The 23,037-nt window shown below is 51.9% G+C and overlaps 2 protein-coding genes across 2 annotated transcripts; both read right to left on the bottom strand.

Annotated features, from left to right (window-relative positions):
* Positions 1–12,531: 12,531 nt before the first annotated feature.
* LOC100833812 (NADH dehydrogenase [ubiquinone] 1 alpha subcomplex subunit 2) lies at positions 12,532–14,951 on the bottom strand. Its single transcript, XM_003574907.4, has 3 exons — positions 14,780–14,951; positions 14,555–14,661; positions 12,532–12,804 (listed from the first exon to the last, which is right to left on the bottom strand). The coding sequence occupies exons 1-3, from the start codon at positions 14,863–14,865 to the stop codon at positions 12,707–12,709; spliced, it is 291 nt and encodes a 96-aa protein (XP_003574955.1). The 5' UTR covers positions 14,866–14,951; the 3' UTR covers positions 12,532–12,706.
* A 1,976-nt stretch (positions 14,952–16,927) lies between these two features.
* On the bottom strand, positions 16,928–20,661 carry LOC100833504. The gene is made up of 6 exons (XM_014900975.2): positions 20,320–20,661; positions 20,040–20,190; positions 19,250–19,510; positions 18,557–18,638; positions 17,694–17,887; positions 16,928–17,432 (listed from the first exon to the last, which is right to left on the bottom strand). The coding sequence occupies exons 1-6, from the start codon at positions 20,547–20,549 to the stop codon at positions 17,130–17,132; spliced, it is 1,221 nt and encodes a 406-aa protein (XP_014756461.1). The 5' UTR covers positions 20,550–20,661; the 3' UTR covers positions 16,928–17,129.
* Positions 20,662–23,037: the final 2,376 nt, after the last annotated feature.

Here is a 23,037-nt window from a genome sequence, read left to right as displayed (position 1 = left end):
GTAATGGGACTGGGTGGCCTCTGGCCTCATGATACTCTAAAAAAAAAAAGCTGACGCGGCCATTATCAACATGGTAAAATTTGAGAGCAATGCCTTCAAACTTGTTTTCCACAGTTTCTAGTTCAGGTCTTGAGACAGAGTATGCGCCCAACTCCTCTCCCCCTCCTCTTTCCCTGAGTTAGTGAGCTCTTCTCACAGTTCCTTGTCAGTGCCTCCTCTCCCCCTCACTTCCACCGGCTCTGCCAGCCGGGAGAGAGGGGGAGGGGAGCTCGGGCGCCTCCCGTTCATGTACAATAACTTTAGGTTTGTTGCCTTAGGGACCCCTGGCGCTATGCCGTTACAGAGGTGCTCTCGGCCGGATCTGAGGCTCATCCCGCGGAGGACCATTGTCCTTTTTGCCATTGTCGTCGTGGGCTTGTTGGTCGGCGCCGGGAAAGGCAACTGGGAAAAGGTCAACTGCCCTCCTTCCAATAATAGCCTCCCGTCTTCAGATCTGAACTATTGGACTCCGGTTTGGTTCAGATTTGTGCCCTCTCTTCTTTATTTTACATTTGTTTCTATGTCCTGCAATTTCTCTGTGAACTCGCCGGATTCGTCTTGTGCTTTTTTTGTTCTCCGGCGAGCCACTAATAGAGCTCCACTTCTGCTCTTATCCTGGTCGGGAAAAGCTGGTTCAGGGTCGATACATGTTTTTCTAGTTTATTTTCTGGTGTCCCCCTGTTCTCCTTCTGGCGATGGATTCTACTATCTCCTCATGCGCCGGACTGAGGCCAGCCCAAATTGCGCGGCTTGCTGACGGGCTGTCGGTTCCCTCCTTAACCTCCATTCAGGAGGCCCGCTCTGCGGTTTGTGGGAATGACAGTTCCTTGGCAATACGCGTCGTTTGCCATGGCCACCGGATAGGGAGCATTTGCCCGTTTCGGGGGTGTGTCGGTTTGGTCGCCGACGAGAGCATCTTCATCAACAAATGTGGCGGCGGCCTCTTCTTCCTCCTGACCATGCTATGGGTCAACACGAGGCAGCTCGTCCTCTTGCGGATCCGCCTTGCTGGTGGCGGCCTTGGCTCCGTCTCTCCGACGGAATCAACTCAAGTCGTCGTCGGCGAAATTTTGAGGACTCCAGAGGCGTCTTGGTGGCGCCTCAGACAACCCGTGCTTCACTTGGGTACACGTGTGCTTCAAGAAACCCTTCGACCAGACGCGTGGCCCATAGGGGTGTGCTTGTAATTTTTATTTTTATTTCGCCCCATCTGGTGGGTTGTAATGGTAGGTGGGTCTTCTCGCCCACTGTTGTTCCAATATAAATGCAGGACGGTTTATCTTTCAAAAAAAAAAGTTCAGGTCTTGAGGGTGGCTTATCTCTGCACCAAATTGAACAAACAAAAAATTATGATGGACGAAAATGTCAGTCAACTGAATTAACGGAGTACATGAAAACAACCATATACTAAACCTAAACTCTATTGTTGCGAAGGTTATTGATATAATGCCACCTTCTGTTCAAACTACCAATGCTTAGAATCAGTTATTTGTTTATTTCAGAAATAATTGGTAACGAGAAAAGAACTCGTGATTCAACTAATGGACACATGATCAGCATATATAGATAAAAAGAATCATGACCGACCGTACAGTTTGATTGAAAGACATAGTTCGAATAACTGTACATCCGTTTACATTTAGAAACGGCATATTTCCCTTCAGCTCCGATAGTAACTTACTAACTTAAATTACTTCCATTCATACAGTTTGAACATCATAACCAAAAGTAAGTGAATATAACCGAGCGAAAGATTAAATCTATAGCACATATTGTAGCACGAAAATATACTGCCCATGTGCACACAAGAAAAACCAGTTAATAGCATGTCATTCACACATCCTGCATACCTAAATACCCAAAAGTTTCAGAACATATATGTGCAAGGGCAATCACAAACATTTTATTTTTTGAGAGAATAGCTAAAAAAAATGTTTGCTATATTTTAAACATTTTAAACAAGAGGTTACTAAAATCATATCAAACAGACAACCAAAAATTTATACACTTGTGTCAAAACATATTTAATTAACAAAGTCATTCAATGACAACCTGAATGAAGATAAACCCTGTCATCCTACACTAAAATATTGAGTATTAAAAAACCCACAGGACTTGAACTCCTGTAAGACAAAAATGCACTAGTTCATAAGCATGAATGTGTGTTGTTTAAGTGATGGAAGAAGTAACATTACCGTAACAGACATGGGAGGAAACTAGGAACTCCTGGGGCCGACTTTTTAAATTTGCTGTTTGGTAGATGCACTTCGAAGGATGGACATATCTCATCTATGTGCATTTCTTTGAACAATTTGGTGACGTCATTTGCAGGCACGATTAGCTCTATCAAAGCTCCGATCAGTGTCAACCATACTCTTGGAGAAGTTCGCAATTACAGAAGTGCAGCTATGCTTCATTGTCCAGGGAACACCATATCGTCCAATAATGTAGCCAAGCAACTTCAAGTGCTTGTAAGCTTGGAAGGCATCCCAGGAGCACCAAAAATTTCCTCCAGCAATCTTTTCGTCGTGTCGTCGCTCGGTGCTCTGACAAGTCCCCCTTTTAGGTTCGGTAGGGGCGTCTAGGGCGGAGACCCGGTGGTCACCGGCACGGCCGATGGTGCCCTACGGGGCCGGTGAGGCCAAGTGCTAAGGGTGCGCTCCGGTACAAAAACAAGTGCACACACGTTTTTTACCTAGGTTCGGGCCACCCGGAGGTGTAAAACCCTACGTCCTGCCTGTCTGAACTGATATTGATTGCGGATGAAACGTTTATAAACCGTCGGGGCAGTTCCCGGGCTTCTTCTCAATGTCTAAGCACTCCTTACTACTCTCTGCTGGCTGTCTACCGAAACTAACTGACCAATTCACTACCTACCAACCGTCTAACTTCCTACCCAACAGAACCGAACCCCTTCACTGCTGGCATGGGTCCTCCTTTTATACACAAGAGGGTGCCACATATGCCGCGGCGCATGAGCTACAAGTGTCCAACGGGGAGGCATGCAACTCCCCCTGGTGAGCTGGTGGCATGCATGTGTGCCACCTCCGCTGCTAGGGGCCTAAGACCCTAGGGTAGGATTAGACAACCACTGTTCCTTGGATCGGACGGGTAACTATCCGTCGGTCGGCTGGTTTACTGAGCCGCACGCCTTACTCCTTGCCTTGGTGGGACCGCACGTCCCGCGCCCGCCACGCGCCCGCGTGGCGCTGTCCATTGGGCCCCACGACCTGAGGTGGGGGCACGGGAACCTCCAGTCCCCGCAAGTCGACCTCGGGAAGTACCCGGGCCCAGCGCACCCGGGAACCTCCTCCCGGTAAGCAGCTTCCCGGGAGGTGCCCGAGCGGGAATATTCCCCGAAGCCCCGCTAGCCCCTTTCGGGCTGGTAGCTTGCCGGGGAGCTCATAGACGCTCCCCGGGATGAGACCTTCCCGGGAACCCGGGAGAGGGGTCCACGCGTCGCGTAGCGGTGGTACCTCGGGTGCCACTGGTGCGACAGTAGCCCCCGGGCGTGGGCCAGCATCACCCGTTCCCGAAAGGGTCTCCCCCTGGTTGGTTGCCGGGCTACGCCCTTAACCGACGTGTGGGCCCCGATCAGTTGTGGGCCCGCGTCCCTTCGCTGCCCCGTGTACGGCGCCGTTACAAGCGGAGCAGTGGATGCGCGATCTCCGCCCTAACTCCTCCCTAAATAGGATAGTTAAGCCACTCCGCGCATTACTCCCAGTGATTAGGAGTTATCCCCGCGCACCCGTAGGGTACGGAACTGGCCGTTACCAAACGGCCGGGCGTCATAAAGCCTCCACTGTTGCCAGCAGGGAACAACACTTTGCCCTTTCGCCTCCATCCTCTTCCGCATCTCGTATCCCTGCGCTCCTGCCAACTTCCGCCCTCCCTTTCCATGGCGCCCCCACCACCAGGAAGGGGAAGGAGGTCCAAACCTCGAAGAGGCCCGCGACCAGCAAGACCGAGGCGGCCATCAAAGCGGCCGCCGCCAAGGACCAGAAGAGGTGGGAGATGCGCGCCACAGTCGCCTTCTTCCGCCCCGGCTATAACGGCGAGGCGTTGGGGAAGCTCCGGCACGCCGTCGCCTCAAGCTTCAACGAGCACAAGGAGACACAGATCTTCCCGGCGGGCGTCGACCACCAGGACAACGATTTCTGGGTGTTCGCGCGTCTCCTCCTATGCGGCATGGTGCCGCCCTTCTCTCTGTTCCTCCACGCGCTGATGGAATCTTATCAGTTGCGGGTGGCGCAGCTCCACCCCACCTCGCTCTTCCTCCTCGTCACCTTCCAGTTCCTCTGCGAGACGTTCGTGGGGGTGATGCCGTCGGTGGGGCTCTTCCGCCATTACTTCTACCCGCGCATCGACAACGCGAAGGCGATGTCGTCAGGGGTGGTCTTCCGCGCCCGCGACCAGATGAAGTCCGAGTTCATCGTCCGGTCGGGGAAGAAGATTGAAAAAGAGTGGCGGGCCGACCGATGCTGGGTCCGGGTGGAGGACCCTAGGAGTTCATCCAGCTGCCGACGGGGTTGCCGGTACCCCAGAACGGCTGGCAGGATAGGTACCACCGCGACGCCGACCTCCTCCCCATCATGGAGAAGATCAAGGTGTTGCGGCTAGCGGGGCTCACCGATGTCGACGTGGCGCGCACCTTCGTCCATCGGCGCATAGCCCCGCTGCAGCTACGTTCCCGGCCCGCGTGGATGTACACGGGCTCCGGGGACAGGACACGCCTCCAGGCGGACGGCATGGACTTGGAGTCCATCAGGACGTGGGTGAGGGGGATCTCCGGCGAGATCTTTCAATCAACAGAGTTCCCGCCGGGGGTTTCCGCTCTCCACGCAGGCGTCAGGACGCTCAGCGACATCGTCGGCGCCTTCCCGCCCTGCAACAAGTGGGGGCTGATGGACGACACCCCCACCCGGGTCCCGCACGCTCCCCCGCAGGCATCCCGCGGGAAGTAAGTGCTCGAGGAGAGCGAGGGTGGGTCCGAGCCCAGCTGGCCCTCCCTCCGGTCGCTGGACGACGAGGCAGGCCAGGTGGCTGCATCCCCGGAAGTAGTTGCCGTGGAGGACGATGACGGGGAAAGCAGCGACAGCGCGCCCTTGATCGTAAGAAGATCGAGGGCGTTCACAGCGGCCGCAGCCGTCTCCTCAACGGCGACGTCCGCTCCGACAGCGGCCACCGACCTGGCGGTGGCGGGAGCTCCCGGGGTGCCCGTCGGTACCCCGACGGCATCCGTGGCAACAGGGGCCGCGAGTGCCTCGGCGGTGGCCCCTGCCTTGGCAGCGGCCGCCAGCTCCGTGGCGGGAACCGGTCCCAGGGTGCCCGCCGGTACCCGGCAACGCCAGCACCTGCGGGGGTCACCGGTGCCCCGGCAACGGTCTTCGCCCCGGTGGCGGGGGCCTCCGCGAGCTTGGCGCCCGGCGCTGCGGCGGCATCGCCATCGACACCCGGAACTCTCTGGGTCACGACGACACCGCGGGCGCCCACGGCGCCGCCCGCTCGAGGGGTCTTCCGGGGCTTCGCGCTCCGGCGCAACCCCCGAAGTCCTCCTCGCCGGCGGGCGCCAGCAAGAGGGCGAGGAGCGATTCCCCGCCCGGCACACCAAGCAAGAGGACGTGCGCCAACCCTGGCGGCACGGGCATGTCCTTTGGCGACCCAGCCCCGACAGATGCAGGGCCGGCACCGGGTATGTCTTTGTTGATTCCCTGCAACTGCAATTCCTGTTAGCCAAACTCACAAACATGCCTTCTCTTTCTGCATCAAGCGGCAGCTCGCCCGCGGCAAGACCCTTGGACGCTCCCGCTGGCGCAGGCGAGGTAGGGGAGGCTGCCCCGGCAAGCCCGACGGCCGCACAAGGTAACCGCCCCGGTCGCCCTTGTTCGCCTTCGATAGCACCAGCCATCGCCGACCCTCATGCTTCTTCATGGTTGCAGGCACAAGTGCGCCCGTGCCCAGAACAGGCGCGGCTGTGGTCGACCTCGACTCGGTCATCGAGGTCGCGGGGGCGGAGGTGGAGGCGGAACCGGCTCTCACGTCCGGCCCCGTTGCGACGGACGCTGCGGCAGTAGAGGATGCCGTCAGCGCCGTGTCGGCTCCTGGAGATGCGTCCGAAGCCGCGGACGTGGTAGGCACGGGCTCACCTGTCGCCCAACAGGAGGCAACGCTTGCCGGGAGCGGGGAGCCTTCTCCAACCCCGGTGTCCCTGAGCGCAGGCGCGGGGGAAGTTGCCGGGGAAGGACGGCAAGACCCCCGGGAGCAAGTTGGCGACCCCGCGCTTAGTCTCACTTCGGCAGCAGGGGCTTCTTCATCCTCGGGGGCTCTCCTCGGCACCGACCTCGCACCCTCGCCGGGGTCGCTTGGAACCCCCTTACGTGGGATCCAAGTGTCTTTGAGCGGGGGCACCGGTTCCTGGACGCCGTCTGGGACCAGCAGTTCGCCTTCGTCACCTCCTACAATGAGGTGAGGGAGCGCCACACCGCCGCCAAGAATCAACTCGGCGAGATGCGGGAGGCCGTGGAGAGAGAGCGGCGCGAACTCTCCCGGCTGCGCGAGGAGGCGTGCCTCGCCGAAGAGGAGGCGCGGCTGGCCCGGCAAGCCCTGGAGGCTGCACGGGAGCCGGTAGTCCCAGAGGCCGAGCTCCGTCGGCAACTAGAGGTCCAACGCGCGGAGCTCCAGGGAAGGCTCGACACGATGGCGGCTACTCTCGAAGCATCCCGGAAGGAGCATGCCGAGGTGCTCGCGAAGGCCCAGGCGTGGCTGGACGAGAAGAGCGAGCTGATCGTCAACTACCGCGGCGAAATCCAAGGCCTCCGCGTCCTGCTGGAGGTGCAGGTCAAGGCTGCCGAGGATGCGGCGAGAGCGGCGGCTCAGCACGAGGCCGAGCTCAACTCCGCCAAAGGCAGAGCAGCCGGGCTTGAGGACGAGTTGGCCGCCGTCCGGGAAGAGATTGCCAAGGCCGGCGAGGCCAATGCGACCCAGGCCTTAGAGCTTGCGAAGCTGGAGGGCCGCGTCAGCAAGGCCAAGAAGGCCGCGCAAGATGCCCGACTCCATCATGGCACGCTGATCGGGCAGCGGCAGCTCGAGACGGAGAAGCTGGCGAAGATCGCCCAGTCGCTGCGCGACCTGCTGCCCAAGTTCGAGCTGCAGGTGGGGGAGGTGGACGGCACGGACGTCACGACGCTGATCCCCTTCTTCTCCGACTTGGTGGGGAAGCTCGGGGCGCTCGATGTCTGGATCGCCAAGTATAGCGCCAACGAAGTCGCCAACTGCGCTCGGGAGGTTGCCGGGACAATCCTCCCGCAGATTCATCTCCGGGATCCGGAATTCCCGTTCGAGTCCCTGCTGGACGCTTGGTCCGACAGCGAGGACGAGCCCACGCACACCCAAGCAGTGCGCGAGTTCGTCGATGAGGTCGTCGTGCGGATGCAGATGAAGCTAGAGCCTGATCCCCCCGTCGATCCCCCGGCCGAAGACGGCGACAACTAGTTGCCGCAGCCCCAGGCCGTGCTCGTTGCTTCCACTGTACCTTCTTCTGTTTGTTTCCCCTGCAAGTGTGGCGCTTAGCGCCGTTTGAACAATGACCTTTTGATTAGTCCATGTAACCGTTCGGTACTTAGTCAATCCAGCTCGTTAATTTGCTCAATTTTTGTCCCTTGTTCCCGAGGCTGCCTCGCGGGGTGGTTCCCTTAGCCTTTGCGTGCTTGGCCTTGTGTTGCCGGGGACTCACACACCCCACCCTTGACTAGACCAGGGACCCGGGACGGACCCGTGGTGCCGACCTGGGGCCAAGCGGTAGGCGGCGAGCCACTCCACTTGCGAGGTAATTACTCCAAGCCATGCCCTCCCGGGACAGACCCGGGAGCCACACGGGGAGCGCACTCCCCCCGCAAGCGTCCTCCTCACACCCCGGCCACGCGCAGGTTTCGGGACCACACTTGGCGAAGCAGCGCTAACTCTTAGTTGAGTAAACTTTTCAACAAATTCGCTGTTCCTGATGCTGTCTAGCGGGGTGGCCCCTTTTAGCCTTTGCGTATTTTGCCTTGTGTTGTGGGGGACTCGCGCGCGCCCCACCCTTGACCAGACCAGGGACCCGGGACGGACCCGTGGTGCCAACCTGGGGCCAAGCGGTAGCGGGGAGCCACTCCGCTTGCGGGGTAGCTACTCCAAGCCGTGCCCCTCCGGGACGGACCCGCGAAGCCACACGGGGAGCGCACTCCCCCTGCAAGCGTCCCTTTTCACATTCCGGCTACGCGCGGGACCCGGGGTCGCACCCAGCGAGACAGTGCTCAGTTTCGTTCAGCTCTTAGCGAATTCAGCGTTCATGTTCAGATACTTAGCTTTTCCGTTCGGTCCAATGTCTCGTGACGCTCGGCGGTAGAGTGCAGACGGGGCACTGCCTTTGTAAGAAACCACCTTGGGTACCTGCTCAAGGGAAACGATCTCTGAGGGATGCGGCAGGAGCGCGGGGGCAGGATCGCCGCCAGCGGCAACTGCCGCCGACGATGCTACCACCACGCTCACGCGGCAACCCTCGCCTTCAGGGACGGACCCTGGCTTTCAGGGGGGAACCCTGGCTTAGGAGGACTCCACCCCGGGAGCAGCCGCAAGACGGCTATAACGTCCTCGCCGCCAGCTGCGCCCCATCCTGAACGGCGAGCACGGGTGGCGAGGAAGTTATAGCCTCCTAGCGACAGCCCCCGCAACTGGGAGAACCTGGTTTTTTTTTTGGGGGGGAACTCGTCGCAAGGGGTGCGACAACCCTTGTTGCCCGGGAGCAAAACTGCTCGAGGGCCGCGGTAGGGACGCGGTGATGGGCCGGAACGGGCGACGAGCGCCGGCACCGGCGCCCTCACAGCGTCCTCGCGACGACCCGCGCCGGAAAAGGCTCTCTCAAAGGGAATGCGGCCGGGCCTCTATGATAGTGCACCCATCGGCACAAGGCACGGATGGCATGCACTACCATAGAGTCTCCGCGGCAGCGCCTGCTCGTTGCGGAGGTGTCCTATGGAGGGGGGCGACAAGGGCACTGTGGCAATTCACCCCGTCGGCGTCGGACGCTGATGGGATGCACCACCACAGTGTCTCTGCGGCGACCCTCGCCCAGGAGCCGCCCCCTTGAGGAAGCGCAGCAGGGGCACAATGGTAGTGCACCTGTCGGCGCAGGACGCCGATGGCATGCACTACCATCGTGCCTCTGTGGCATCCCTCGGGGTGGGCTCGATGGGGTGATGCAGCAGGGGCGCGATGGCAGCGCACCTGCCAGCGCTAGGCGCCGGCGGGAAGCACCACCTCCGCGCCTCCGTGGCACCACCTGCCTTCACGGCCCCGAACTCGGCTTCGCTCTGAGCCGTTCCATGGTTGGGGCACGCCTTTTATAGGCGCGGGAGGGGGGGTTTTCCACCGCGCGTGACGGACCCGCGCAGCATCGGGGCGCCCTTCCCTCGAACGCGGCGCAGTTTCCGACCGCCATGTTTACCGGGTAACCGCGGCACACGTGGCGGCAACCTGTCAACTCAAAAAGCCTCGGAGTGCGGTGAACCCCTTGTGTTGCGGTCCTCCCGCACCACAAGGCACCGGTGTATGGTGCGACCCGTGGGCAGCTCACGGGCACCATAGTGTACAAGATTCCACCCTTTCCTGCGGGTTAGACTCTTACCAGGCCCGAGGTGCTGCAGTTTTCTTTCGAAACTTACAAAAACAAGCAACACAGGTAAATCAGATAAATCCCTCCTGCTTCCCAGCCCCCGGGCACAAAGGGGTCGATGCCAAACTTGGATGTGAGCATTTCCTTTCTCAGGCGCAGCGACTGCGCGGTGCAAGCTGCGGGTGGCCCGGCAACTGCACGTCCAGTGATGCACGTTGCGGGGAGCCCGCCAACGACATGACCCGTGCCAGAACGATCCGGCAACGGGTTTTCGTTTCGGGGCCACAACTGCCCCCTGCTCACAACCAAGTATGAAAAGGCACCTTTGTGCACTTAAAGCAGGAAATGGAAGAAAAAGCACGCGAATAAACAAGGCAAACCGAAAGCTCAGGGGCGAAACACTTATCTTTATTCACGATTAACTAGCGGTTTACACACGGGGGCTGCCCGGTTACACTAGTTCGAGAGGTATGCATCGGAGGCATCACCTGAGGGTCGGGCTCCACCGCTTCACGGGTAGAACTTGCGCAAGTGCTCAATATTCCAGCTATTGGGCACCGGCAAGCCGTCTTCGGTTTCCAGGCGGACAGCCCTCGGCCTGGTCACCTGCACTACCCAGAAGGGCCCCTCCCATTTCGGAGTCAACTTGTTCCCGGCCTTCGTTCCTTGTATCCGACGCAGGACAAGGTCTCCGTTCTCGAGCCCCCGGGGACGGACTCGTCTGTCATGACAACGACGGAGTCCCTGCTGGTAGCGCGTGGCTCCGGTACAAGAACAAGTGCACACACGTTTTTTACCCAGGTTCGGGCCACCCGGAGGTGTAAAACCCTACGTCCTGCCTGTCTGAACTTATATTGATTGCGGATGAAACGTTTATAAACCGCCGGGGCAGTTCCCGGGCTTCCTCTCAATGTCTAAGCACTCCTTACTATTCTCTGCTGGCTGTCTACCGGAACCAACTGACCAACTCACTACCTACCAACTGTCTAACTTCGTACCCAACAGAGAGTCTAGAGCCTGAACCCGAGCCGAACAGAACCGAACCCCTTGACCGCTCGCATGTGTCCTCCTTTTATACAAAAGGGGGTGCCACATGTGCTGCGGCGCATGAGCTACAAGTGTCCAACGGGGAGGCATGCAACTCCCCCTGGTGAGCTGGTGGCATGCATGGGTGCCACCTCCGCTGCTAAGGGCCTAAGACCCTAGGGTAGGATTAGACAACCACTGTTCGTTGGATCGGACGGGTAACTACCCGTCGGTCGGCTCGTTTACTGAGCCGCGCACCTTACTCCTTGCCTTGGTGGGACCGCGCGTCCCGCGCCCGCCACGCGCCCGCGTGGCGCTGTCCACTGGGCCCCACGACCCGAGGCGGGGGCACGAGAACCTCCAGTCCCCGCAAGTCGACCCCGAGAAGTACCTGGGCCCAGCGCACCCGGGAACCTCCTCCCGGGAAGCAGCTTCCCAGGAGGTGCCCGAGCGGGAATATTCCCCGAAGCCCCGCTAGCCCCTTTCGGGCTGGTAGCTTGCCGGGGAGCTCATAGACGCTCCCCAGGATGAGACCTTCCCGGGAACCCGGGAGAGGGGTCCACGCGTCGCGCAACGGTGGTACCCCGGGTGCCACTGGTGCAACACGTAGAGATCCTGCATTCCTATCGTTTCATCCTTGTCATCAAGAAGAACCAATGCCCCTCTTTCTGCTAAGAACCTGCATAGTTTCATCAGCCAACAAGCGTCAACTTGGAAATCAAAGTATTTGAATAAAAAAACCCATGACATTTAGTTCATGCATAATCCATACGCAATGAGTTCTTATCTTTTTTTATTTTGGAATCATGTAAATCTCAATTTGCGGTTGCTGAACCATGCTATGCTTAACTTATTTTATAATATGTTGTGCATCAAAAGTTGGTTAGCCAAATCATAAAACAGGCAAAGGCAGGACTATGAGAATTCACTATGAGAATTCACCGCAGTACCATATATGCAGCCTGATTTTCCAAATCCCAATGTGCGGCAAAAAAGTCATGCACAACCAAATATGAGGAATCCGGGAAATGCTGCACCGTTACGGCATTTCATCAAACAGGTCGTGTACCCAATCTCCTCGACGTTGTAGTACAGCTTGCTGCCCCGGGTGACACCTGTGGTCAGCCAGAGCTTCCATTGCTATCGACCACCTCCGCCGCACCGGGCGCCGGCCTCCTCCACCCACCGCGCTCGCGACGCAACATTCCTGGTCCGCACAGTATACAACCCGATGAACTATCCAGAAGGGTAGCAGCAGAACAAGCATATCATTAACCGCAAGATGAGCACGCACCTAAACTGGACTCTCGAGCCTCGAGGAGGAAGCCGCTGCATCGAAGTGGAAGGGGTTGAGGTGATGCTCCTCCCCTTCATCGACCGCCGCAGCAGCGGAGGCAACCCCAGGAGCGCGGCGGCTTCGCCGCCGCATGTGGCGAACGCCCGCCGCCATGGCTGCTCTCTACTTTTGTTTTTCTGTTCGGAAGCCCTCTACTCCCCCAAAATCCATGAATTCTGTACTCCACGCCCCAACTCAATTTTGTTCGGTTCACGGCTCTGCTTCTGGCCAGCTCGGTTGGAGATTTCTTTAGCAACAGAGGTAGTCACCGAGGATGGCAGCGGGTGCGGAGGTAGTCGCTGGGGCAATCTTTTCGATTGTGACGATTCGATCGGGGCAGGCACCAGGCGGTTCATCGATGCAAATTTTCCAAACTCCATTCATCGCAACGTCGATACGTCATAGGTTCATAGGCTCATAGCCAAAGCCAAATGAAGCATTGGACAGAAATATAAAATCGGATCCACCGAGAGGTCAAAACTACAATGCCCAACCGTGAAAGCAGCTAAATTGGGGAAATGGTAGCCGTTTACATTTCACATTTGAATTCTACAATAATCATGCCAACACAATATCTGTCGAAGGATGATGCCCTCTTTTAATTTAAAAATGCACTTTAACACACAGAAATAAACGACAGCCAATATTATGAGCTGTTAAATAGCCTTTCCTGACTTGGCAAGTTCCTCCAGCTTCTTGTTAATCTGAGCCTCCGTCAGACCATCCAACTTTACACACCTCTCAACACCCTTATCTGAAGGAAACAAACATACACATAACGGAAATCAGACAGTAGCACAAATGATGTCATTGCCATTACTATTGCTTGTTCAACCAAAAAGAAGAATGGACCTGTTAGTATTATATTGAGTTATCATGGATTGAAAAATGTTATTGCAATTACATTGTATGCTTGTATTGACCCTGTTTGGATATTACTTGCTTGTGCTCAAGTTGTTCAGTTCCAATAAAACCGAGGACAGCTTGTTTTTAACAGAACAAGATACCATATCCAAATTCTCTGCTCTGCAAAATGTTGAGTTGCGTTTTTCATGGCACGAGGAATCAGCCTTTCCATTCCTACTTCCGTCAAGCGACATCCTCCACGCTGTCTGTTTTGTGTCAACAGAGGTGGTGGCCGTTAACATCGATGAATCAGGACTTCAGACTTCAGTAGTAGTAGTCACCATCGATGAGTAGGGATGTCACGAGGACCCAGCGCCTAGCCCAAGTTACAGGCAGAGTTACAACAGACCCTAATCTCATCGAATGAAATAAAGAGATACGGATCTTAATTGCCAAGTTATACATAGAGATGGAAATAGTTAGGAAAATATAGGTAGAGATAAGATTAGTTTCCTTTCAATTAGAGATGGTTTCGTTTTAATTGAGGATAACTAGATTCTTAGGCATTCAAGTCAAGTCTTCCCTGTAGAAGGGACACCATGTACTCATTTATAATCAATCAAGCAAGAACAATTTCAATCTAGTATCTCCCATCCCCTTCCTCCCTGCCCTTCAGGTGTGGCTGCCTCTCATGGTGCCATCGCGCGCCCTTGGGTCCAGGTTACCCCATCCAGGCCCTAGGGCCAGTATCCACCCTTTTGTGAACCTACAACCTAATAAGCCAATCTGGATAGGAATTTAATCATTGTAATTTTTCAAATGAAATGTTTTTCTTGTATTCGTGATGATTATAATGACAAAATGTATATTTTTATTATCACAAATTAAAAAAAGGCATTAATAAAAAAGAGCAAAATATGCCCACAGTCCTAATATTATTATGAAGATGTTGTCCTAATTTTTTTAATGCATATTTGGATCCCTAATTTATTTAAGTCGTGCAGTCCTAAGCTCGTTCCACTCATGCTGACCGTGACCTTATAGATGGAAGTTGGAGAGACAATAGCAACAACACCGTAAGACAGCCAAAACAAAAGAGGACTGCAATATCTGTGTTTTGTTAAATACAGCTCCAACAAGATTTTGATATAAATACATATTTCTGGCTTTTTGGAAAACCGGTGGCAGTTGTACTGAAGTTTGTAGGAAGTATGCAAACTATGTTTCCTGAAGATTTTAGGACTTGTTTCCATAGCTGACAAAATCCAAACTACCCTGCAAAGCTATGCACGCACGCATAAAAAATAATCATCCAGTTACAACAAGCATCCCTACCTGAGATGGGCAGAATTAAGATCCTCGCACCCACTGATCCGATTATACAGAGGATTCCTTCCTGGATACAACAGAGCTCCGCAGACCTCCCTATTCTACTCCCAATTTTACCCAACGTCCACCCATTTCTAGTCAAATCGTTACCCATCGTCAAAGGTCAAACAGATTCCAAGAACCTCAGCGGGCACAAATCTATCAGGTCTAATCAAAACAATCCATATGGGAAAACAAAAGTGCAGATCAAATACGTCAATTTGTCCCGCGTCAGCTACCATCAACCAATTTTGCCCAAGATTGTGAGTAGAGAAGCGGGGGATATGCACCGTAACGGGCCCAGAGCTGGGGCTGGACGCCGGAGCAGTCGCGGACGAGGATGGGGAGCGCCGGGTTCAGGCTCTTGATCTCCCCGTAGTTCTTCTGCACGAAATCGCTGCGGCGGCAGAACGCGCGCGAGCATCGACACGAAGAGATCGAACGCATCAGATGTCAAGCCGAGGGATGAGATTTGGGGGGCAGAGGGAGGAAGACGAGGAGAGGTGGAGGAATACCGGGTAGCGGCGCTCGCGGGGGAGGACTGGCAGAAGAGGAAGCGGAGCTCTTTCACGCCGCGAGACAGATTCGACCGCCACGCCATGGCCGCCTGACTCTCAACCTCTCTTCTCTACCACGTCGGTCTGTGGTGACCTATTGGGTTGCGGCCTCGTGACAGTTGCGAGATGTGGTTTACGCACAAATATCATTTTATAGATATTTAAAATGTATTTTTTTTGTTTACAAGGTTAACTACTATGGTATAGTATGGGTACCGTACGTAGTTTTATGTAGTTTGGGGAGGGCTCCCGCTAAAGTTATGCAATTTTAGCGCTAACCTAAGAAAAACTCTATTAGCTTCGCTAATCTATACCGCTATATTTAAAAATCCGCTAAATGTCTTAGCGCCGCTATAGCATCGCTATATCACGTATAGCTTCTGGAGTAGGCTGCCGCTAAATGGCTTAGCCCGCTATTTAAAACTATGGTACCGTAACCTTTTTACATACGATACGAGACTGAAAAAGTTTGATACTGTATTTTCAATGGTATCACCAAATTCCAAATGGACATGCATCCCCTAAACGGAGATGTCTGAAAATGACTTTTTGGTTTTGGCTATTTGCACACATACATACTTTTAGTTAAATTTAAAAAACATACAAACAAATTACATGTAAAAATAGCGAAACAACCAAATCGATTAATTGCATTTTGATACACGTGCAACTCACTATGGCAACACGCCGTGACATCTGAAACCAAACAAAAACATGTATACATTGTATGATTGTCTCCCACATCAGCCCAAGAAATACATTGGCCCCAGAAATGTCAAATCAAGATCGCACACCTCGCGTGAGAATATGAGGTCCTCTTCCCTGTGACGAGGCGTCGTGGGCGACAGCAGCGGAGGCAGAGCTTCTTAGCGCACCGTGGTTGACAGCAGCGGAGGTAGAGCTTCTGGGCGTGCCGTCTATGGCGGTTAGGGCGTGGGGAGGAGAATGGAGGCGGAGCCTCTCGGCGCACCGTCCATGGCAGCTAGGGTGCGGGGAGGGGAAGGGGCGGCGGGACTGTGGCTAGGGCGCGCCAAGGGGACGGGCGACGACAGTATTCGGCCTTCGCGATGCATCCATGGCCGTTGTTCTGTGCAAAATAACCGGAGGCGATGGGCAGCAAGGGGAATTGGGCTGCATTTTATTTTTGAAGATACGAAGGAATCGAGGGAGGGAAAGAATTGAGAGAATAGTCATAATACCACTAGTCAAAACCAAAAGTTCTAAAATAGCACTGAAAAAACTGAAGTTGTCAAAATAGCACTGCCGTTAAGGCTTTCCATGCCAAATTACCACTGCCGTGAGATGTCAAAGGTTTCCCGTTAGTCAAACAAGATATTTCTTGTCAGTTTTTTAAGAATGCCAAAATTGCCCTCATCACCTAGCCCAGCCCGATCTCCCCTACCGGCCTGCCCCATCCCCTTCTCCTGGCGAACCATGGCGGCGCCCGGCCGCCGCATCGCCGCGCCGGCGATGGCTCGCCCCGGCCGCCATCTCTTCCCTCTGAATCCCTCGATCCACCGCCGCTCTCAGCCTCTGACGAATCTTCCCTCTAAATACCTCGCCCCAGCCGCCATCTCGTCCCAGCGGCCACGCCCGACCCATCCGATGCTCTCTGCCCGTCGCGGCCACCCCTGATGCCCCTCCACCGCCCACGAGTCCGTCGCGTCCATGCTCGCCGCTCACTGCCCGTCGCGAGCACGCATGACGCCGACGAGGGTGCCCTCTGCCTTCCACGAGTCGGTCGCTGGTTCCCTGCAGGTCGCGGCCACTCCTGATGCCGACGCGGGGCGCCCTCTGCCGCCCACGAGCAGCTCGCCCTTTCCTCTTCTGCTCTGCCGTCAGTCTGCTACTCTGTTGCATGTTCCCTCTGAAGTCAGCACCGGCGTTGCACGAATGAGTGGAAATGAGCACGGAAGAGGCAAGGACATCTTACATTGCTGTTAGTCCCAGTTACTCCGTACATAGTGGTATTTTGGCATAAAAACCAAAGGTGTAATGGTATTTTGAAGTTTGATTTTCTCAGTGTTATTTTGGAACTCCCGGTACTGAATTGGGCGTCTGCGCGTGGGGAAGGAAAGTACGGCAGAAGACTAGGAAACAACAGGATACCATCCCAAGCGCTAACTGGGGAAGAAGGTTATTTCAAAACTTATTATTTACATAACTCAGGCTGAAAACGCTGTATAGTCGTGCATTTTCAAGTAAGAAATACTCTCTTCTCAAAAAAGAAAAAAGGTAAGCAGTACTCAGTGTGTTTATAATACGGATCATAAAACGGTAGTCTTCGCAGCTTAAGCCAGTCCTACTACTAGTGCCTGGATACAGTGGCATCAGTTCTTCCTCTCGGCGAGCCTGATCCTTTGTCTTGCTTAAACGCCTTCTTCAGGAAGAATGCCATCGCAAGCTGAGCGCCAAGATTAGACCGGCCTTTGGACAGACAAACGATGCTTCCAATAAGCAAAAGTCCACTTGCAATTGTTTCCCGTGAAGACTTCTTCCCCAGCTTGCAGGGTGAAGTTCCCGTTAAATGTGTAGAAGGAACAACAGCTGCAGCTGTATTCACTGGAGATAGATGACCTTCGTCCATGCTGGTCTGTAAGGCCTGGGAAAACTGATGCACAAGAGAGAGCTTCATCAGAGCAAGTACTGTAAATGACCATGTTTCAATAATATAACAGTAAACCATTCACAGAATGTGTGGGTAAATAATTTAAATTTCAAGAGAATAGACTTATGCTACAAATAAACATATTAAATCTCTAAAAGAAATTGTATTGTTATATTTCGAGCATGGAAGGACACGGGAAACAAACTACAATCGATAACAAGCAATAAATTAACATAAATTGATAAACTAGTAAAGAGCACCAACCTTCTTCATAAGTCTTTGCATGGTTAGAATTGATACTGATGGGCCATGGTTCTGAGGATACCGGCGTAAAGCATTGTTCATTTTACAAATGTAATTCCAGATGCCCTTGGAAAAGGCCAGCTTTGCCATCTCGATGTTCATGCCATTGTCCTCATGATGCAACACTGTGATTTGGCATGCATCTCTTCCAGGGACTGTAAGGTTAAGAGTGAATATAAAATTGATAACAAAGCACACACTTATGATATAGTAAGATAAACCCAAAAAGAACACTTGACAGATGCATTTATTATGAAAATTGAACAAAAAGACAAGATTCGCCTATAAAATGGCATTCCTATTCATTCCAAACTTTACATTTCCATCAGAGTGGCACGTATCAGGCCATACAGGAAATGGGACAGGAAGAAGAATTGTGCCGTCATGCTTGATTGTCATGCATTTGTTCCAAGAAATTAACAAATACAAATTCAGATTATAGGAATGCCTTTGAGCTGATATCAAACCTGCATGTAGCATCCAGCGCACCTCATGGGTACAAGAAAGTTGCAAAGCTTTACATTCTTTTATTTAGACAACAAGTTGACCTAATTTCAGATCGATTTAGATACTAAGTTGTTCTATCAAGAAGTATATTGATTGCATTTGAATCTGAAAACTACGTATACATTAATATTTTGCAGAAATTCTAAAGGCTGATATTTTGTCTTGTAACACAGTTAGGCATGTAATACAAACATTCAACGCTGTATGCCCCTTCTAAAAAAAGCTACCATCAACGCCAAAAGTGTCACCCAAACAAGATAGCTTATTCCAAGCTCAACAAATACCGAACAGAAGGCCTCGTATCAATCTTGACTTACCTTTCCTAATACACCATCCCGATCTCAGAAGTCGTACTCGAACAAATTTTCTCTGTCTTGGTGCAAGAGAGTGTTCACATTCCTGCCAGGATTAACAAATTAAACAAGGCATTAGGTTATGATACAATAGCAATAGCATCATTCTCATTCAGACTGCATACGGATTAACTCAGGTGTAGATTGATTAAGTGACAACTTAAAAAAAAAAGAATGCCAGCTCAATTCATTTCATGTGTTTATGTTTTTTGGTTCAATTTCGTTTCAAGTAATTTTATGTTTTTTGACAGTCATCCTCAGTTCAAATGATTTTATGTCTTTTAAAATGGACATGCATCGTTGCTGTAATGTAAACCAGTTGAATCTTCAATTGCAGGTTAGCATTGACAATTTTTGATGTAACAGTGGCTTTCATCAACTTTTCTGTAGTTGACTCCATGAACATTGATAAAACCTTCCAGGTGGCAAGAATTAGCCAACATTTCATTTGGAAAAAGATAAGTCTTCGTGATTAGGATAAGTGTACATGATTGTATGTATTGTAAGTAAATTAGTGCATATGTACCAAAACCAAGAATAACACTATGTTAGACCATTGATATCTGATGAAAAGATATCATATCAGTATATCACTGATGCACAGTACTATGAATAGTTTATGCAGGCTACAGGGAAGGTGAGGGAGATGCGACTAACCTTGACCAAACAATAGAAAGAATTCTCATTTGATTCCCAAACTCGCCATGCCGATATGTACTCTCTTGGTGTTAAAAGAGGGAACTTCTTAACTGTACGCCCTATCTCAATTCCGCTATTTTCATCACATTGCAGCTGCTCGTGCTTTGTTACAGTGTTATCCCACACCATTCTATAATCATTATCCATGTAAAAGTCCCTCAAAAGTTCTGTTGTGCATCCCTCATAAGTTGTCACGCTAAGATATTTAGGCGGGCCATCCTGCATTTGAGAGCATAATATACATAAATAATTTCTTAAACTAGACTCTGCACCCAATCATGGCAAACTCCTCTTCCGAATCCAGCAAAAAAAACTTAGGCCCTAGGAAATTCCAGGCAGACTACAATAGTCAATCAGTGATTAGTGATTACTCTTTGTCTCAGGAAAACATTAATATGAGTTCTCAACATTGGAGAACCTTAATTTCTCATCTCAGTTATCAGGAAAAAAACACAAATCCAAATCAATTCACTGAAGCACACATAACTAGTATTCAGAATCGGATTGTGGTCTTTGAGAAATTTCAGACGTGCTGACCAACTAATTGATCACACGGACAAGTCCTCCTAGAGTGAATTTAACATCCTCGCTGTGACTTATGAGGCACAAATCCTTAACGTGTTTCCATCCTAGTATCTCAACATTAATCCCAACAACTCTACTCAAACACTATAAACTGCTGATGCACACAGCACAAGATAAGAAATACGATGAATCAAAAAGGAAGAGAGAAATGAGCCAGCCCTACCGCGGGCTTGTCGCACCAAGCCTTGTACGATACGGCGTCGTTCGCCTTGGCGATGACAGGCTCCCAACCCTCAAGCTCCGGCTCTCGGGCGCCCACCCCTAAACTGCTCACCAGCTGCCTCAGATCGTCCTCCGTCACAAGCTCCTCTATCCTGCAATCCGTGAAATGCAAACAAGGCACAACCATCATCCTTCCACCCATCAAATCAATCCTCAGGTAATCTCCATCAGAAACCACGCCAAGGGGAGGAAGGCTTAGGCGGAGGTTGTATCTGACCAACCCTGTGCTGGAGCCGGAGGAGAGCGAGGCGGCTGCGGAGGAGGCGGAACCCGCGGTGGTGGTCTCTGGTTGGATAAGGCGTCCGCGGCGGCCGCGGGCGCGGCGGACGAGGAGGACGGAGAGGTGAAAGAAGAGGAGCAGGAGGAGCGCGGCGGCGGTAGCCCAGCCACCGGCGCGAGCGGTGGGGCGCCAGAGCTCGGCGGCGCCGAGGAGGATCTCCGGCGGCGGCATGGCCCGTCCCGGTGGCGCGATCGGTCCGCGTTGCGGTGGGGAGTGCTGTGTTCCACGAGAGAGGCGACCCGGCCGCCCGGGTTTGTTGGCTTGCGGGGGTTTCCCTTTGTTCCTTTCGTGGTAAGGAGGATTGAGGACGGAAAAAGAAAAGCTAAACAGAGAGTAATCGGAGAAAAATAGGAAAAGCGAGAGGTGGGTAGCAGTGCTGGGATAAGTGTCCACAAATTTTGGTGAGGAGCTGGGTTTATGCGCTGAGAAATCAATACTTCGTAGTATTTTTTTCTGGCTTCAATGCAATTGGTCCATGCTAAACTGGAGTGAGTTCCAAGAAATCGACCGTAGGAATCTTCGGACGAATGTGACTGAATCTTGATAATATTTCTGGATGAGCTGCATGGCACGATCCGTTGGATATATTCATAAATTTCTGGGTTACAAATTACTGGCATAAAACGAGCTTGTACAATAAATCCAGCCAAAACATCTCTTGAGTTGTCCCAATTCTGCGTGTTCCATTGTGTAAAACATACGCACTGTTATGAACGCGACAAGCAAGAACGTAGAACGAACAAGAAATCACAGCACAAAGACACACGGATTTAATGCGAAAAACCCTCTCAAACAACGAGAGGGAAAAACCACGGGCGTCAGCCAGCGAAACTTCAAAATATGAGAGTGTTTACAACGCCAGGGAGATTTCACGAACTCAATTCGTGCGAACTCACCCAAAACGGCGGCATACAAGGGGTATATATAGTAGGAACATTAGAACAAGTCAGATCCGTAACGGTCACACCGGAAGTTAGTTCCGGTTGGAGGCTAGAAGTTTCGCATATTCTTGAATATCCGGAAGTTCCGCAGCAAGTTCCGCAAGTTCCCGAAAAGTAACAGAGAGCGACCGGAGGTTCGACCGGAAGTTGGGCCGGAACTTCCGGTGCCTGGAATGGCCGGAAGTTCGGCCGGAACTTCCGGCCCCTAGGAATTTGGATCAGATTCCAACTAACTCCACCTTAAGACAAATTCTTCCTTATAGCAAATTCTTCCTTGTAGCATGAACAACAACAACTCCTAAAACAACAAAGAAAACACTTTCGGCGCCGACAGCCACTAGGGGCTAAACAGTTATACCAACTAAGCTTGAGCATAGCTCAAACTTAGCAATAGAAACATGCTTTGTCATCATATCAGCAGGATTATCATGAGTGTTGATCTTGCATACCTTCAATTTACCTTGTGCAACAATGTCGCGAACAAAATGGTACTTGATATCAATGTGTTTGGTTCTCTCATGGAGCATCTGATCTTTAGTAAGGTAAATAGCACTTTGACTGTCACAAAACAGGTTAATGCAAGAAACATCTTGACAAAGCTCAGCATATAAACCTTTCAACCAAACAGATTCTTTGCAAACTTCAGCAATAGCCATATATTCTGCTTCGGTTGTAGATTGAGCAACAACTGGTTGCAGTGTTGTCGTCCAACTCACAGCACATCCACCTACCGTGAACACATAACCTGTGAGGGATCTGCTCTTATCCAAATCGGCAGCAAAATCTGAATCCACATAACCAGCGAGTCCCTCATCAGTCTTGCCAAACTTCAAGCAAGCATTGGATGTGCCACGGAGGTACCTGAAAATCCACCGAACAACTTTCCAATGTTCTTTACCGGGATTAGCCATGCAATGACTGACCAAACTCATAGCATATGATAAATCAGGACGTGAACAAACCATTGCATACATCAAGAAACCAACAGCACTAGAATAGGGAACTCGTGACATATACTCAATATCTTTATCAGAAGTAGTACATTGCAACGTTGACAACTTGAAATGAGAAGCAATAGGAGTACTAACACACTTTGCATCATGCATATTAAAACGGTGAAGTACTTTCTCAATGTAACTTTGCTGACTAAGAAATAGCAACTTAGATTTTCTGTCCCTTTTAATTTCCATACCTAGGATTTTCTTAGCAGCACCAAGATCCTTCATCTCAAATTCACTACTTAGTTGTGCCTTCAAAGTAGTGATTACTTTCATGCTCTTGGCAGCAATTAACATATCATCAACATATAACAGCAAGTATATAGGTGATCCATCAACAAATTTAATGTAGACACAACTGTCATACTGAGATGTACTAAAACCACGTGAGATCATAAATGAATCAAACCTTTTATACCACTGTCTAGGAGATTGCTTCAAATCATAAAGGGACTTCTTCAACTTACACACAAACCCCTCTTTACCAGGAACTATGAACCCTTCAGGTTGGTCCATGTATATTTCCTCCTCAACCTCTCCATGCAAAAATGCAGTCTTCACATCTAACTGCTCAACCTCAAGATCATGCATAGCAACAATACCAAAGAAAGTACGGATGGAACTATGCTTTACCGCTGGAGAGAACACATCATTATAATCAATACCTGGTATTTGACTGAAACCTTTTGCCACTAACCTTGCCTTAAACTTCATAGGCTC

This window comes from Brachypodium distachyon, chromosome 3 (assembly GCF_000005505.3).
Source record: "Brachypodium distachyon strain Bd21 chromosome 3, Brachypodium_distachyon_v3.0, whole genome shotgun sequence".
In the NCBI taxonomy this organism is placed as follows: Eukaryota; Viridiplantae; Streptophyta; class Magnoliopsida; order Poales; family Poaceae; genus Brachypodium; species Brachypodium distachyon.
This window is presented reverse-complemented; position numbering and strand designations above follow the sequence as displayed.

Coding starts and splice junctions, on each gene's coding strand:
- LOC100833504 (XM_014900975.2), bottom strand. CDS start 20,549: ATGCCGCCGCCGGAGATCCTCCTCGGCGCCGCCGAGCTCTGGCGCCCC. Junction 17,888..18,556: donor GGGATGGTGTATTAGGAAAG/GTAAGTCAAGAT, acceptor TTAACCTTACAG/TCCCTGGAAGAGATGCATGC. Junction 17,433..17,693: donor TGCAAAGACTTATGAAGAAG/GTTGGTGCTCTT, acceptor CTTGTGCATCAG/TTTTCCCAGGCCTTACAGAC.
- LOC100833812 (XM_003574907.4), bottom strand. CDS start 14,865: ATGGCGTGGCGGTCGAATCTGTCTCGCGGCGTGAAAGAGCTCCGCTTC. Junction 14,662..14,779: donor CCCGCGAGCGCCGCTACCCG/GTATTCCTCCAC, acceptor CTGCCGCCGCAG/CGATTTCGTGCAGAAGAACT. Junction 12,805..14,554: donor CCAGCTCTGGGCCCGTTACG/GTGCATATCCCC, acceptor TGTTTCCTTCAG/ATAAGGGTGTTGAGAGGTGT.